This window comes from Urocampus carinirostris, chromosome 10 (assembly GCF_059441175.1).
Source record: "Urocampus carinirostris isolate Australia breed hairy pipefish chromosome 10, RoL_Ucar_1.0, whole genome shotgun sequence".
NCBI lineage: Eukaryota > Metazoa > Chordata > Actinopteri > Syngnathiformes > Syngnathidae > Urocampus > Urocampus carinirostris.
In genome coordinates, this window is record NC_142358.1 from 29,988,721 (window position 1) to 30,004,263 (window position 15,543).

The 15,543-nt window shown below is 38.2% G+C and overlaps 1 protein-coding gene across 1 annotated transcript in view; it reads right to left on the minus strand.

Moving 5' to 3' along the window:
* Positions 1–15,543, minus strand: part of elna (elastin a) — a 77,119-nt gene that overhangs the window by 47,019 nt on the left and 14,557 nt on the right. Inside the window, exons 2-5 of the mRNA XM_088346275.1 lie at positions 8,684–8,755; positions 6,759–6,806; positions 2,921–3,043; positions 2,783–2,809 (exon numbers count right to left, since the gene is read on the minus strand). Coding sequence (XP_088202401.1) covers positions 2,783–2,809; positions 2,921–3,043; positions 6,759–6,806; positions 8,684–8,755 — 270 coding nt within the window. The remainder of the gene's footprint in view (positions 1–2,782; positions 2,810–2,920; positions 3,044–6,758; positions 6,807–8,683; positions 8,756–15,543) is intronic.

The following is a 15,543-nucleotide window of genomic DNA, read 5'->3' on the forward strand; positions in this document are numbered from 1 at the left end:
ACTTGGACTTGGCAATCTAAGACTCGGGACTTGACTTGTGACTTGACTTGCCCAAGAAAAAAATACTTGGGACTTACTTGGGACTTGAAGGTGAAGACTTGAGACTTACTTGAGACTTGCACATGTGTGACTTGGTCCCATGTCTGGTTTTTAGTTATTTATTATAGGGAGAATCTGTTTGTGATATGAGAATTTCTAGATTCTGTGAATTTCATTCGAGGAAAAATTGATTTTGGAAGTTAATTGGCCACGGTAATGGCCACTGCCTGTTTACGGCCATACCACCATGAGAAGGCCCAATCTCGTGAAGCTAATCAGGGTTGGTCCTGGTGAGTACCGTAAATTCCAGACTATAACCCGTGACTTTGTAAAAAGCTTTCAACCCTGCGGCCTTTGCAATGATGCGGCTAATATATGCATTTTTTCCTGTGGAATATATGTGTCGAGGAAGACACAAGTTTAATGTAACTTCGCACTTCGTGCATGAATCAGACAAGCATGGACAGACCTTTATCATGGAAAAGAGCTCAATCGAAAGGGTGGGGCTAACTACCATACAGGGAATCATTTTTCGAGTCTGTTCTTTTGTAAACAGAAATAATGTGGCGAAACGAAAGGATTACAAGAAGCAATGTCCAATGAATAAGAAATGTTTTGAGCAGATTTCTATTTATCTGTCTGCATTAGCGTGTGTTTTGAAGTAAATATTTTATTTTTGAATTGTATGGATTGTCCGTGATGTATCGAAGCTATTTTTGCAGACAATCAAAGAGGTTGAAGACCGCCAGTGGACATACTAGTGAGTTACCCCTGCTTTATAGTTTTCGGGTATCTTATTTCAGACTGACCGTGATGATTCCTTGAACAGTATATTTTGAAATGGTCTTGAATCCTAAGAGTTTAAGCTTTCCAATGATAAGTGCAATGAGGTAGTTTAGTGACTGGTGACATTGTACAGACACGCATTTGTGCATCAAAAGTCCAGCGGCCCACCGACGGGCCGTCGAATTATTAAGGGTTTAAGGTAAAAATCAATCTTACCCCATTGGCAGAAAATCTTGCCATTCCTTTTTATTATTTACAATTTTTTCATGTTTTTTCAGTTATGACAGAAACAAGGAAATAGTAATGGTAGCGTGGCCTACATTTAAGAAAAATCTGGTCAACACCTTTCAAATCAATCCTGCCAAAATCAACTTCCACTTTATACAGCAATGGAAATGAAGTCATTTACAAAAAATGGCTGCCCTGCCTATCTGAGTTGAGGGCAAGGCCCTTCATAGGAACCATTGTGTTTTCAAGCCACTGCTACATTTACTTGCTTCCTTATCTGTCCCAACACATAGAAGTATGCTCAGATTGTTTCACTAAATGCTAGCGGAAATGAAACGATAGCCAAGAGTCACTAAAGCTACCGGTGGAGTGTAGACAAAAATACAGCGATGGAAAATACTTATTGTTCTGTACCGGAGAAAGGGGCAGGGGAGAATTTCGAATCGGAGATTTCCAGATATCGTGAAGGTCCAACAACAGAAAAAACATCATCAGTTCCATGACACTATTGTTCAGTAAGCGTGGATGTTCGCCTATATTTCTCCGGTCATCACTCATTCATGAAAAGTTGTGTAAATCACAACACATTAAAGTACAGTATGTAAAGCCTCGAAAGCTAATGTAAACCCGCTACAGAGGGTGATAAGAGCAACTTGCTGACAACTTCTCTAATGGATGTTTACATTCGTCTAGTTAGTATCTGGGCAATGGGTGTGAGAACATAAAACAGGATATACATTAAAATGCTTTTTACACTAATCATATGTGCTGCGAAAGTCCATTAGCTCCCTTTGGTCATGTTATGTAAAATAGTACCGGTACTAATTTCTCGGCCTATGAGTATTTTTTAAAAAGCACGTATAAATGATAGTTCATGCTTTTGCTTATTATTTAAATTCATATATACTTTTTAATGATTGAAGATTTATTTTGTATTGTGTTGTGCAACCGTAAATGATTCTTACAAAAGGAAAAATACAATCAATGGATACTCAAAGTAACAAAAACGTGCTTATTTTTTAGTAGGCTGCGCTGTCCATTTAGGTACCCCACTATAATCCATTTTGGGCCAAACATGAGAGGCGTTCAAATTTTCAGAAATCATAAAAACAGAGGTCTTCCCTGTCTTATTGTACTTTACAATATTTAGTACGTTTTCACACTAGTGTGGAATAATAATTAACAGGAGTGGAGCGGCCATTTACCTTCTTGGTGTTGAATGAAGACCATCAAAGTTCCCCATATTTCCACATTTTAAGTGTATTTTTCCTTTTTTGAGATTTTAGCAGATACACGAAGAAAAAAACGTATAGTAATTTCGGTGGTACGGCGGACGGGTGGTTGGTGCGCAGCTCCACCATGTGGAGGTTCAAGGTTCAATTCCAACTGCCATTTTTTTGTTGTGCAGATATCCACCAATAATTGCTTAGATTTACAGAAAAGGTAATCAGTGAGTAATTGATTTATACAGATAATAATGTGACTTTTTTTAATAATTCATATTTTGCATTCAACAGATTGATCCTGGTACTATGTTTGAACTAGAAGAGGACATCTTAATATATGAATTTCTTGAAAAAAAAAAAAGGAAAAAAAGAAAAAGGAAAACTACATTCAGTTCTGAAAACGGTAAGGATGTATGAGTCCCAATAAATTGTGTAAGTTGTACTCAGGAGAATGGTTGTTTAGTGTATTTTATCTCCAATATCACTTGATTGTTCCATCTTACCTGGTTTAGGACCTTTTCCGCCTTGTCCTAAAATGAATAAAAGAAACAGATGTTAAACTTTAGCTTGAGCAATTTCGCCATTCAATCTTCAAACACACAGGCAGCACATTGCTGCTGAATCGTGTATTTTTTCCATACCTCCTCCAAGTCCTCCGGCACCAAATCCTGTTTGGCCAACGCCTCCTGGCACAAGTCCACCTTGGCCACCTCCTGGTACTAGACCACCTTGGCCTCCGCTTTGGCCTCCACCTCCATAGCCTCCTATTGCCAAGAACAAACAGAACCTCAGTTTGTTATCAATGTTGCTAGCTATCGTAGGGTTGAGAAAATTATACATCTGGCTTGGTTAAACAGGATTGACAACAGCATGTGTTCCAGTGTTTTCTTCTATTTCATTACAAAAAAAAATCTTCTGTCATATATTTTTCATACTTCAGGCGCACCGCACTATAAGGCACATGAAATTGAGTAAGAGCTTCCTTGTGTTCGTATAGATATTGATGCAATGCATTATCAAGGGCCGCTGACTGAAATCGCAAAACATTGTATGAAACAGGAATAAAATCCGAGTTGTGGCGGTCAGATTACCGCCAGTGGTTTGGATGACATATCAAATGCCATTCAAAGTTAATCCATTATAAGACCACCTTATGGTGCACTTATTTGCATAGGGCATTCTAAAAGGTTAAGCAGTCCCTCCACGTATTTTCCTCTGCGTCAATAACTTCTCAGTTTAATATGTATGTAAAGAGCTTGGACAGTATTCATGTTTTTTTCATTCCGTAGCATTTATCGGTGAAGAACCAGCCCTGGGCACTCCGGTTACCTAGGGCTGCATGTCATGCATGATTTGGGAGATTTTTTTTTCTTCAACTCATGTGATACAAGCTGACAGGAGCTTGAAATCAACTGGGCTGGAGAAGAAAAACCTCAAAAACTAGGCAGGATATGCAGTCCTCAAGGATCACAGTGCCCAGGTCTTCAGAATGCAATATGCAACACTGTAAAAATACTGTGATAATGAAATAAGGTTTAATGCCTTGTCATATGTAGTTAGTACTGATAGTAGTTTAGTGATTAAGTGCCGGCACTTCCACCTCTACTATTAAGCATGATCAAAGCGGCGCTGCCATGAGCGGCTGCCTTTCCAGCCGCTCCCCTGTTATCTCTCACTTTTTGTGATTTTTTTGTTTTATTGTCTGCTTCCAGCTTTGGTGTTTTTCTTCCCGTTTTGACAACTACACTATGGATTACTTCTATCCTATGGACATGGGTTTTAGCGCACAAAAATGCGTTTATTCAAGGAATCAACTCCTTGCCCTGGAGAATTCTCGTGCCGGCGTGATGAAGGGGCCTATCGTGGAGGAGGAACCAGAGCTAGCTAAGCGGCTAGCGGTGTTATAAGTCTTCGGTACCATCCGCAATCATGGTAAATGCGAACTCACTACCAAATGAGATCAATGAGTGCTGGTGGAAAACATCGAAGCGCACAGGGAGCGCAGCTGCTGTGTTTTGCGGAAACGTGGCTCACGTTTAGCATTCCGGACGCTAACGTGTAGCCACCCGGAGCTACCCGGAGCAATCCGGCTTCAGCGTCGCTATACAGAGACACGAAAGCCTACGGGAATCGGAGAGGAGACGGACTCGCTAACACGAGGTGGTGTATCCCTGGACACAAAGAAAAAGATTTCCATCTGCCGCAGGGATGTCGAACTTTTGGACTGGCGTGTGACGTCATCCACTCCGCTACAAGCACCCCTAGGGGATCATGTTAATCTGTTAATAAACAACGGGGTAGACTGCTGGAAGTGTGAATTTGCCTACAGGGATGAATAAAGTATCTATCTATCTATCTATCTATCTATCTATCTATCTATCTATCTATCTATCTATCTATCTATCTATCTATCTATCTATCTATCTATCTATCTATCTATCTCTCTATCTCTCCATCTCTCTATCTATCTAGGTTCGATTCTTGTTTTATGCAATGTTTTGCAATAAAAGGTCAGCGATGTTTATCGATTCGATTAATCATTGCACAATCATTGCTCGAACACAGTATTACTGTAAAAGCTTATATGGTAACGCATACCAATAAGTACTGTAAGCATTTTCAGTCCTGTCTGCCGTATTCTGCGCTATATAAAGCACACCAGGTTATAAGGCGCACTTTGAAATTTCTGGTCATATTGGGGTTTTTAGGGGCGCATTACAGTCCGGAAAATATGGTACTTTGTTTCAAGTTTTCACATAACTAAAATCTAACTTTCTTTTTAGAGTCCCTAGAGATGTCTTATTTTTTACCACCACATCTGCTTCAAACCTAGACAACAAAACCGTGAAATTAGAACAACAATATAAATCTAAAGCAATGCTGGGTGTGCATTTTTTTTTGAATCATCAAAGAGTCCCACAGGAAAATATGTTATCTTTTTACCCTGTTCATATTGACACTGACGATTGAGTATGTTCAAGAGACCAAAGAAGTGTTTTTGTACCGTGAGAGGAAGTCAGACACAACCCACACATGCAACAACAGATTGATACCAAGGACCTTCGAACCATGACACAATATTGTTTTCCATGCGGTTTCTGGACTGGCAATATAGTATATATTTCAAAGTGATGTTAAGGTGCATTTTGGATGGAGTACGCTAAATTCACACTTCATGCAAGAAACATGAAAATGTCATATGACAAAACCTGGAAAAAGATAAGCTATGATTTGTTCAGTGTAAGAGCTGTGAGAAAACATCATCTTAATCAGAATGCTCGGGTAAATTTGGAATAAAGTATACTTAAAAAGACAATGTGTAATATTTAGTGCCCATTAGTGATAGAAAAAACTTTCATTCAGTAAAGAAAAACATAGATTTGAGTACTAGGCAAAATGCATGAACTACTATACCCATGTTATTTTTTTTATAAAATATAATAGGTCTGAAATTGTGTATTTCTTTTACTTAGTGGAATCCACACTTAGGTCGCTGCCATGTTGGTCTAGCATCCTGCCGCCACGCTCGCACCAGAAACACAATGCCATCTAGTGGTCAAATATTACTCATGAGGGCTTCAACGTAAGATTAAAAAAATGTTTTATTTGGTGTTTTGCAGGTTGTTATTCCTATTTAAGTATTTTTTCCTGATCTTAGTGAAGAATTGTCTTAAACTAAGTACTATTAGCCACAATCTAAGATAGGTACGCTCATTTTAAGGAGAATTTTCAAAAATAAAATAAAATATTTTCAAATGACAAAGAAATTACACTTGAAATTAACAGAATGGTCAACTATTTGCTAAATAACATGATTTTGCTCATTTTGAGTGTATATTTTTATTTTACAAGTAAAACATGTTTAAATAGCCTAAAACTATAATAGGCACTTACATTAAAGGACATGTGTATTATTTGACAACTAAATGTCACTGTACGGCGTAGCGCAATGAAAAATTAGTGCAAGGAAGATTACAAACCATGCAGACTCAAAGTGACCAAAACACAGTTTTACTTTTCATTTGTTCATCCTGCCTCTTTCAGTTTTTGGGAACACAGTTGTAAGTGCAATGTCCCGGTTTTAAGTGCAATATCCCATTTTCAAGTGCAATATCCTGGTTGTGTTTTTAGTTTAGTTTAGTTTAGTTTTTATTTTAGATGCGGATACTTTCTATTTTTCAATTTTTTTATATTGTATATTTTACTAATGTGCAACCCTTTGTAGCAACCCTATTGTAACAAAGGTAATTCTGATTCTGACCTAGAGCAGCAGGATGGCAAACAATTATGTCAGCTCCCTTCAGGTGAGGCTCATGTCATGGAGAAAAAAATGCTCATTTTCCGACTTATGAGTATTCAATTGAATGTACGTTTACATGATAGTACATGTAAGATTGTAATTTATGCAGTGTAGAAATAATGCAAATTATTTGGTCTTTAAAACAAAATCAGTAAGCATAAATGTCTTATTCCACTCATCTGCAGATTTAGCTGGTTTATAGCCGGCAGGTACGCCTCCTGTAGACCCTGTACATCAAATATAATATATTTGAGTTTTGCTGCGTCGACATTACATACACTTATTAGTTGTTACCAACTGTCCCATAAAAAATATCAGTGATGTGCAGTCAAGGGAGGCAAGTGAGGCAAATCCACACCTGTCATCATGGAAATAGAAAATTAAATATATAGTAAATGGTTTTATTCATTCACTCTTAAAGTTATTTAGCATTGAACTTCACTATGTGTTAAGTTTTTTATGTTAGATGGACCCCAAAACAAAGATGGTAGTTATTAAGAAAACCCGGACCAAAAGTAACAACAGAAAAAGCTTGGTGCTTGCCATTAGGGGTTGGTATTAGGGGTTATGGTCACCTAATGATTCCCAATGACAGGAGTTGCGATACATCGGTTGGGTTGAGTGAGGGGTCTGGGAATCCCCTCGTCAGTAAAACTCTCTCAGAGAGAGTCAAGAATGTGCGTGTAATCTTGACTCTAGCCACCTCCCACTTCGGGGGTATGGATCTGTTATAGACATCCATCCATCCATCCATCCATCCATTATCTGCACCGCTTACTCTAAGTACGGTCGCGGGGGAGCTGGACCCCATCCCAGCTATCTTAGGGCAGTGGGCAGGGGACACCCTGAACTGGTTGCCAGTCAGTCGCAGGGCACACAGGGACAGACAACCATTCACTTGCTCATTCACACCTAGGGACAATTTGGACCAGCCAATTAACCTGAAATGCATGTTTTCAAAATGTGGGAGGAAACTGGAGTGCCTGAAGGAAACCCACGCAGGCACGGGGAGAACATGCAAACTCCACACAGGAGGTTTGATCTCATGACCTCAGAACTGTACCGCACACGCGCTAACCACTTCTCCGCCGTGCTGTCCACATACATAATGAATATTATTAATCCAATTAGTATGGAACGAAATACTGTGATGAGCACCTGCAGATGCTGAGTGAGGCACGCAACTCTCATGCTTTATGACAGAGAGCAATATTGAGGCCAAGAATTCTGATTTGGTGCACAACTCAGCCCCAAGCAATGGAATTTTTTATGGCATTAGCAAGCTAACAGCAAATCAAGTTATCCAGTAATTTATTTCTCGTTTTGTAGACTTATAATAGAGGATTAACAATCTATTGATAATTTTATTCAAAAAGAGCAGTGCATAAACTTGTTTTAAAAATTAAGGTAAGCCAATAATACACGTTTTTATATGCTATAATTAATATATTGCTTTGGTCCTGTGCCAATAAAAAGGTAAAACAGATTTGTTTAATTGTGAATATGATTGTGCCTCACTATATATATACAACTAAGATTGTGTGTTTTGCTTGATAAAGGCCACTCAATGCACTTGAATGTCTTGTTCTTGACAGAGAACTCACTCTTCCACTTTTGCTCCATACATTTTCCTTTAACTCTCCTCTGTGATCTTCTAAGCAAACAAATGTAGCTTGCGAACAATTTATGCGTGTCAGGGGGGACTTTCACAACTTTTACACCCCTTCAACTTTTATGATTGGGTAGCGCAATATATATAAAGAGCGTCAAGTACAACCAGATGACTCAATGTGTGGCCAGAGCAGCAGTTAGTTATAGAAAGTGTGCTGGTAGAGTTTAATTGTAATAGGTATATCATGAGGGAGGAAATTAAATTTTGTGACTGGGCAGACCAGTATCTAAGGTTGCCAACTCATATCCATTTAACTATATTCCTACGTTAAATTTAATTTGGGATCACTTTCATGTTTTAAAAAGTTATTTTTTAATATCTATGCGTCAGCAGAGTGAAATGTCTGCAGAAGCATGGTCTAGCTGCAATGACTTGTTGCTGGCTCGGTTTATTATTCCAAACTATCCTGGCAGGCTTGGGAGCCTTTGCTACCTGGAAAGAATCCAGTTCCTGGTCCAGTCCCATGTCCAGTTCCTACCCCTGCACCAGGTGGTAAATACACACCTGTAAAACACAAAAATAGAGCAAATAGTCATTTTAGATCAGCACATATTCCCATAAAACACAATTGAAAGTGTCTATCTTATGACCAATCAATGACCCCACTTTTTTACACACATTCCCAAATGTATTCATCATTTTGGACTGAATATTATAATTACGTTTATCCGGGGTCATGACTGTGGCGGGCTTACATTGAAAATGAACAGCTCCTGTGAGGATCAGGATAAAAAAATGTTTGTATCCAAATGAAACAAAGTTCCAAAAGAACATTTTCAATTTTATTTGGATGAGGTATTGCATTTGGATGTGTAATTTCAAAGAGCTGCACAGTCAACCCCTGGAGCTGCACCCTTGGCCTCTTTTTATCTGATTCCTTAGAGGGTTAGGAAAAACAATAGGAATGGGAGCATAAAAAAAGATGAGATTTTTTATGGAATGGCAATGGAGCCGGGGCCTCATTTAGAAAGTATGCATACACAGAATAAAAATGCTGTACCCAATATGGCCAAGTTCTGATGTCCTATGGGAGAAACCATGCAAATGTACAGTATCTCACGCCAAATTCATGGCTGGTGTATATATAATCCAAAGGTCTTTTTCCTTTGGCGAAACTTTGAAGTGATGCTGGGAAACTCATAGCATACCAATTACACGAGTGTTTCCCAACCTTTTTTGAGCCAAGGCACACTTTTTTTTTTCATTGGAAAATCTCCGGGCACACCGCTTAAAATGTAATTATCTGCACCCGTTTCATGTTTTTTTTTCTTGTTTTAAACGCTTGAATTATTATCCTGCCCGCATTTACAGTATAAAGTTTTTCTCATTAATTCTGGTCACAGTGGTTAAGGAGGTAGTACAAGTAATTTTTTATTCAATCATTTTTACTGTAAGTTAGGGGTTTCCTTTACTTTTTACCCTTTTTTCAAGTTTTACTGTTTTTTTAATCTTGTTTTACTGGATGAATAATGAAAACAATATTTAAGATGAGCTAAAATGATCTGCCAGTGGGAAAAACAAATATGTTTACAACGTTCTAACTTTCCTCAGGTTTCTTTTTTTAGTAAAATTTGAAAAAATCGAGAAAATGATTTGCAATGTCACGACCAGCACACAGGGTGGACCCAATCGCGTAACACTTTGTCACAATTTTATTGAAAGAAAGAGGAAGGGCAGCGCCCGCGATCCGATGCTCACTGGACGCGGGAAGCAAGTCGCTCTCGTACTCGGATTGCGATCCGAACACGAAAGTGGATCTTCTGTAGCGAGCGATGGCGGTGTCAGGGACGGAAAAACTGGCCGGCAGCCGGGACTGGGAGAGCAAGGCTTGGTCTGGGTCAGAAACGAGTCGTAAGCCACAACGGGAGAGAAGACATAATGGGGGATAAAAAAGGTCGTAAGCCGGGATGGGAGAGCAGAAGTGGTCGGGATCAAAACAGGTCTTAGCCGGAGACAGACGGGAGCAAAAACGGGACAGGTGGGAGTCAGGGTCGAAAAAAGCTTGCCTAGCATACACTGAGGTTCGCAGACGGACTGACAACATGGGATTGACAGAGCTGAGTTTAAGTAGGGACAGGGAGCCAATCAAATGAGCGGGCCAGGTGATTCAAATCGGTTACCCTGACATGCACAATGTTTACTTTGATTTATTTTTACATTATTTTTTGCTGGCCAATCTTAAACAGCTTCATTAAACAAAATAAGTTGTCTAATATATTTGCCTAAGGAGATAATTGGTAATAAAATAAAATAAATAGCTATGAGTGTATGTTACAGTTACTTGGCTGATCAATTGAAGAAATCATAGGTGGTAAATCGGAAAATTAAAATTAAAATTGAATATTATTGTTAAATTTTCAAAGTTATATTAAAATGCAATAGATCCAGTATCACGGCGATATCAGATCATTTGATTATTTTTTCATAAACAGCCAGTTGAAATTTAATTTATTTTTGCATTGCTGCGGTATTGTTTGATGCTAGGAAAAACACACACAATTTTGTTTAAATTAATTTTATGATTAAATACTTTTTCCTTTTTGAAGAACCTGCATATTTATTAATATGCAAAATTTTCTTATCCACCCAATTGAAGATTGTTTTGCTAATTTTAAGAGACAGTGTATAATATTTGACCATCTGATGTCACTTCGTAGTGCGACTGAAAACGAGTGCTAAAAAGTAAAAGGAAGAATACGAACGACAAAGACTTGGCTATACCAAGTCTTTATTTTTTTGCCCGGCCTTTTACAGAATTGTTTTGTTTTTGTATCCGTAGAAGTAAGACGGCGAAAAATCATGTCAGCTCCATCTAAGTAAGTCGCATGTTATGTAAAATAAATCCAAATTGCTTTACTTACGAGTATTTAAAATGTATATTTATACGACCGTTAATGTATTTTTGCTAAGAACCAATGTTTTTTAAATTAGTGTAGCTTTTTTAGCACTACATAATACACACTATCCCTTCAATGTGTATTTTCTATAACCTCGATAAAAAGAAAAAAAAGTATAGTAAAAAAATCTAAATTATGTAACTTTGTTAGAACCTATTTTATACAATAAACTGTATGAAACATTTTGGATTAATGTCTGAATAATATTTATGCTTATGACGGTATCCGGATTGGAGCGTACACGTTTGAGTGGGAAATCCAAGCGAATTTCCGGATATGAAGTTGACACAATCTTTGAGTAGGAAATCCAAGCGTGTGTTTTTACATGAGGCCCCTGTTGAGGTCAGCCTCGTGTTCCAATTTTACATTACATGTTTTGAGAAAGAAAGCGTGTTTGTATGGCCACAAACACGAGACAATGCAGAGAATTGAGTCGGAGGCAAAACGGTCATTTTTTGAAGGGTCCTTTACGTGCACTCGGAGGCCAATTCCTTCAAAGAACACGTCAAAGGCGTTTTAAGTGTGTTTATTAACGCACACTGTGTGAACGGGGCACTTGTGCCCAGTCTGCACAAACACCGAGGGAGTGCAAGAACATTACAAGGCATTAGTGTTTAAGGCAACGGAATGAAAATGTATGACGTAAGCCACCAAAAAAGAGCCAGAAGAAAAATCCAAAAATGTAAACAAAATCCAAAGGACTGCAGAGGGCTTTCACTAATAGCATGCAAAGTATTTCATGGTTCTTCCATAACAACGTTAATATTCTTGTTTTTGTTGTTAATTGCGGGTCCAACAAAAATGTCAACACTTAAGAAGTACACTGTTGAAGTGACAAACATGAAAGCAAAGTAAGAAGTGTGAAAAATACAACGGAACCTGTGACTGGATATTGTTATAATGAGAAAAAAGTTGTTTTGATACACCTGATGACATTATGCTTATGTCTGGGCACCGTAATGAATACAAGAAAACAGTCAAAAGTTGAGGCTTTCTCATTTAAGTCAGAACCAATTTATTTACTTTTTAACTTGTCTTTATTTATTTATCTATTCAAAAACGTTTTTGTTATCGTTATTTTAGGTTAAATGCTGAGTATTAGTCAAAGGGAATATTGACTCTGAATACGAATTACAGAGACTCCTCATTTGAGTGGTTCACCCCTTTGCGGAAAATAAATTAAATTAAAAAAAAAAACAGCCACACCACACCAGTGAAGAACGTTTCGGGCAACCAAGATTAATGTCACTGTGTTTTTCATATTGTACTGTAACCGGTCACATGCTCTGCATTCTCCTACATCTCACTGAGAAGAGATTGTGTCCTACTCCTTTTGTCATTCTGCCTAAACGATACATCTCTCTCTCTCTCTCTCTCTCTCTCTCTCTCTCTCTCTCTCTCTCTCTCTCTCTCTCTCTCTCTCTCTCTCTCTCTCTCTCTCTCTCTCTCTCTCTCTCTCTCTCTCTCTCTCTCTCTCTCTCTCTCCCTCTCTCTCTCTCTCTCTCTCTTTCTTTCACAGTCTCTCTCTCTCTCTCTCTCTCATTCACAGTCTCTCTCTCTCTCTCTCTCTCTCTTTCACAGTCTCTCTCTCTCTCTGTCTCTCTCACAGTCTCTCTCTTTCTCTCTGTCTTTCTCTCTCTCTCTGTCTTTCTTGCTCTCTCTGTCTTTCTCGCTCTCTCCTTTCTCCTTTTTTCTGTTCTTCTGTTCTTTTCTATCTCTCTCCCTCTCTCTCTTAGTCGATGAGTTTGAAAGTCCAATTTTGATAAAGGCCACCCCAGAAAAAAAAAGATGCGACACTACTTTGCGTAATCCACTTTTTGCCGACAAAAATCGAGCGATCTCTGGTATGAATATAAGGCATGATTTTTTAATGGTCTTACAGTGTATATAGAAATTGCAATAAGGTTTTTCAATCTTTGTGTGAGTCTGTTTAGAGTGTGAGTGCCTCTGCCTATGTGACCAATGTGTAAGGTGCAGGTACCACCCTAGCAGGGTGGAGAGGTTGTTATGTCGTCACACAATCAAGAAGGATTTCCTGTCTGGGCTTTGCCCGCGAGGTAAGCGGGAACACTTTTTCACTAGCTGTTGGCTACTGTGCCATTTTAACTGGGGGCATCAAGTTCACTGGAATAGCTGAGCAACCTAATTTATATTTGAATACGTTTAAGCAATCTTAAAGTATTTTATGTACTATAACGTGCACCAGATTAGAAGGCACACCTCCAAAAAAAATAGTCATTTATGATATATTTTTTTTTTATATATTAGGCGCACTGGACTCTCGGGCACATGCAATTAAAATTACAGTAAGGTGTAGGGCTGCACATAAAATAAAAAAGTACTTTATTCATGCATTGATCAAATGGACAAAATATATTACTTAGCAACTTAGTTACTCCAAGTTTCTACAAAGCGCATGAGATTCTGAACTGAATAAAGAAAAAGGCATTGTGGGAAGTAATTGTCCCGAAAGATATACATGTAAAAACACGACCGCATGTAGTCAAAACATTTGTCGGTTACAATGCTGAGTTTGAGCTGAGAATAAGTAAGACTCAATTTTATACGGATTTTGAATCAACTCCTGTTTTTTATTTCTTAAACACATCTGGCAATTCCACAATGTGAACATTCCATAAAGGCAAATAAAGCATTAAAAAAAAGGCAAAAATTAACTATGCTTTGTTTTACACATTTCAAAACCAAAAAGAGGATATATATTATATTATTACTAAGTCAGTGGTTACTGGGTGCCCATTTAAAAAGAACACCTGGGTTACCAGCAGAAAGTTGTCTAAAATATCTCGCCAGTAACGAATAGTTGTGATTTTCTAGAAAATTTACCCATGTAAAAGATTCATATTTCTGTTACTTTTTTAAATGAGTTCTTTGTCAAATAAATTGAAATTTTCCGAACAAATATAAAATACTGCAGTGACGTCTTTGACTGGAGTTTACGATTGGAATTCCGACTAATATTAGAAAAAACTTTTTTTTAAAGTCAACAACACAGAATCCCCCAAAAATGAATATTGGTTGATCACAAGTTAAAAAGGGTCTTAGAGGAAACCAGGTTTTGAGTGCTGGGAGCCGGCTCGTTCATTCACTTCCAAGAGCCGGCTCATACAGCCGTTTCGTTCATCATCGACACGAGTTGGGTGCCGTCACAACTCAGCCCTTGTTCGCCTTTTCTTTCGGCCCATTAGTAAATACTACTTTTGTAATCCGAATCTAACTACCGGTATATGGTAGTGGCTATTTGGAATTTGGAAAAAGACGTGACATAAACAACTCTAAGGAGAGCGTAAAAAAGCGCCGCTGAGTTGTACCAAGGGCGGCACGATATCGTTAGCATTCTGCATCGAAAGTAACCGACCGCTTTAGACAGTTCGTAACAATAACGTCTTTGTAACAGCAGAAAAAGTATTAGTTAGATTATCCTGTAACTGAAAAAATAACGCTGTTACGTAACGGTGGATTCCCAACATAGGGCTTTACATACAGCAATGATCTATTTACAAATAACATATCATTTACAATAAGTAAAACCACAGTGTTCTTTTTGAGAAAGATGTATTTGTGGTTGAGTGATATTATATTAACCATACTCCTAAAAATAACAGCGTAGTACTAAATGTAAAGAAATGCATATCAGAATAATGGCCCTTTGACCTAATGAGTAAGAACTCAATAGTTGGTTAAAATAGTTCTTAACTTCTAATCAAAGTTTTAAATATGGATGTTAAGTATACCTTGAAACTGATTGGCGACATATTTATTTAGCACCCAAGCCCCAGTCTAAGCTACGTGAACAGGTACACAAGGTAAATTGGGTCAACAAACTGACTGGACAAGGGTTTAGGAACCATTTAGTCACAACTTGCTTTGTTTTCCGACTCAAGTCACGGCAATGACGTCGATTTCCGCAGTGCCTCCCGTGTTAATGACAGTTCTCACAATTGCTCTTTGTGACCCTTAAAAGTAGCGTTTTTGCTTCATTTAAAAAACAAGCCAGTGAGTAATGGGCTATTTCCACCACACAGCGCTGCGGTTGTGCAAGCCCCTCTCGTGTAATGAATAGCTCTAGAGCGGATGGAACAGTTCTGTCTGAAAAAAAAACACATGAAAAATCACATGCAGATTGCTCAAGTTTGTAAACTCATTCAAGCTAATAATTGCATTTATTTTAGTTATCATGGTTGAATCACTGCCTATTATCAGTAAACCCTAGGTCTACGTACTTTGGATGATTAACGCGTGACACTTGGTTTACGTGGCCTGTTCACTGATTTCGAATGAAATGTTTACCCAATGGTGACAGTACAGACATTCCCCTATTTACAAACATTCGAGTTACGAAAAACGGTAGATGAGAACATTTTTTTTGGAATGTTG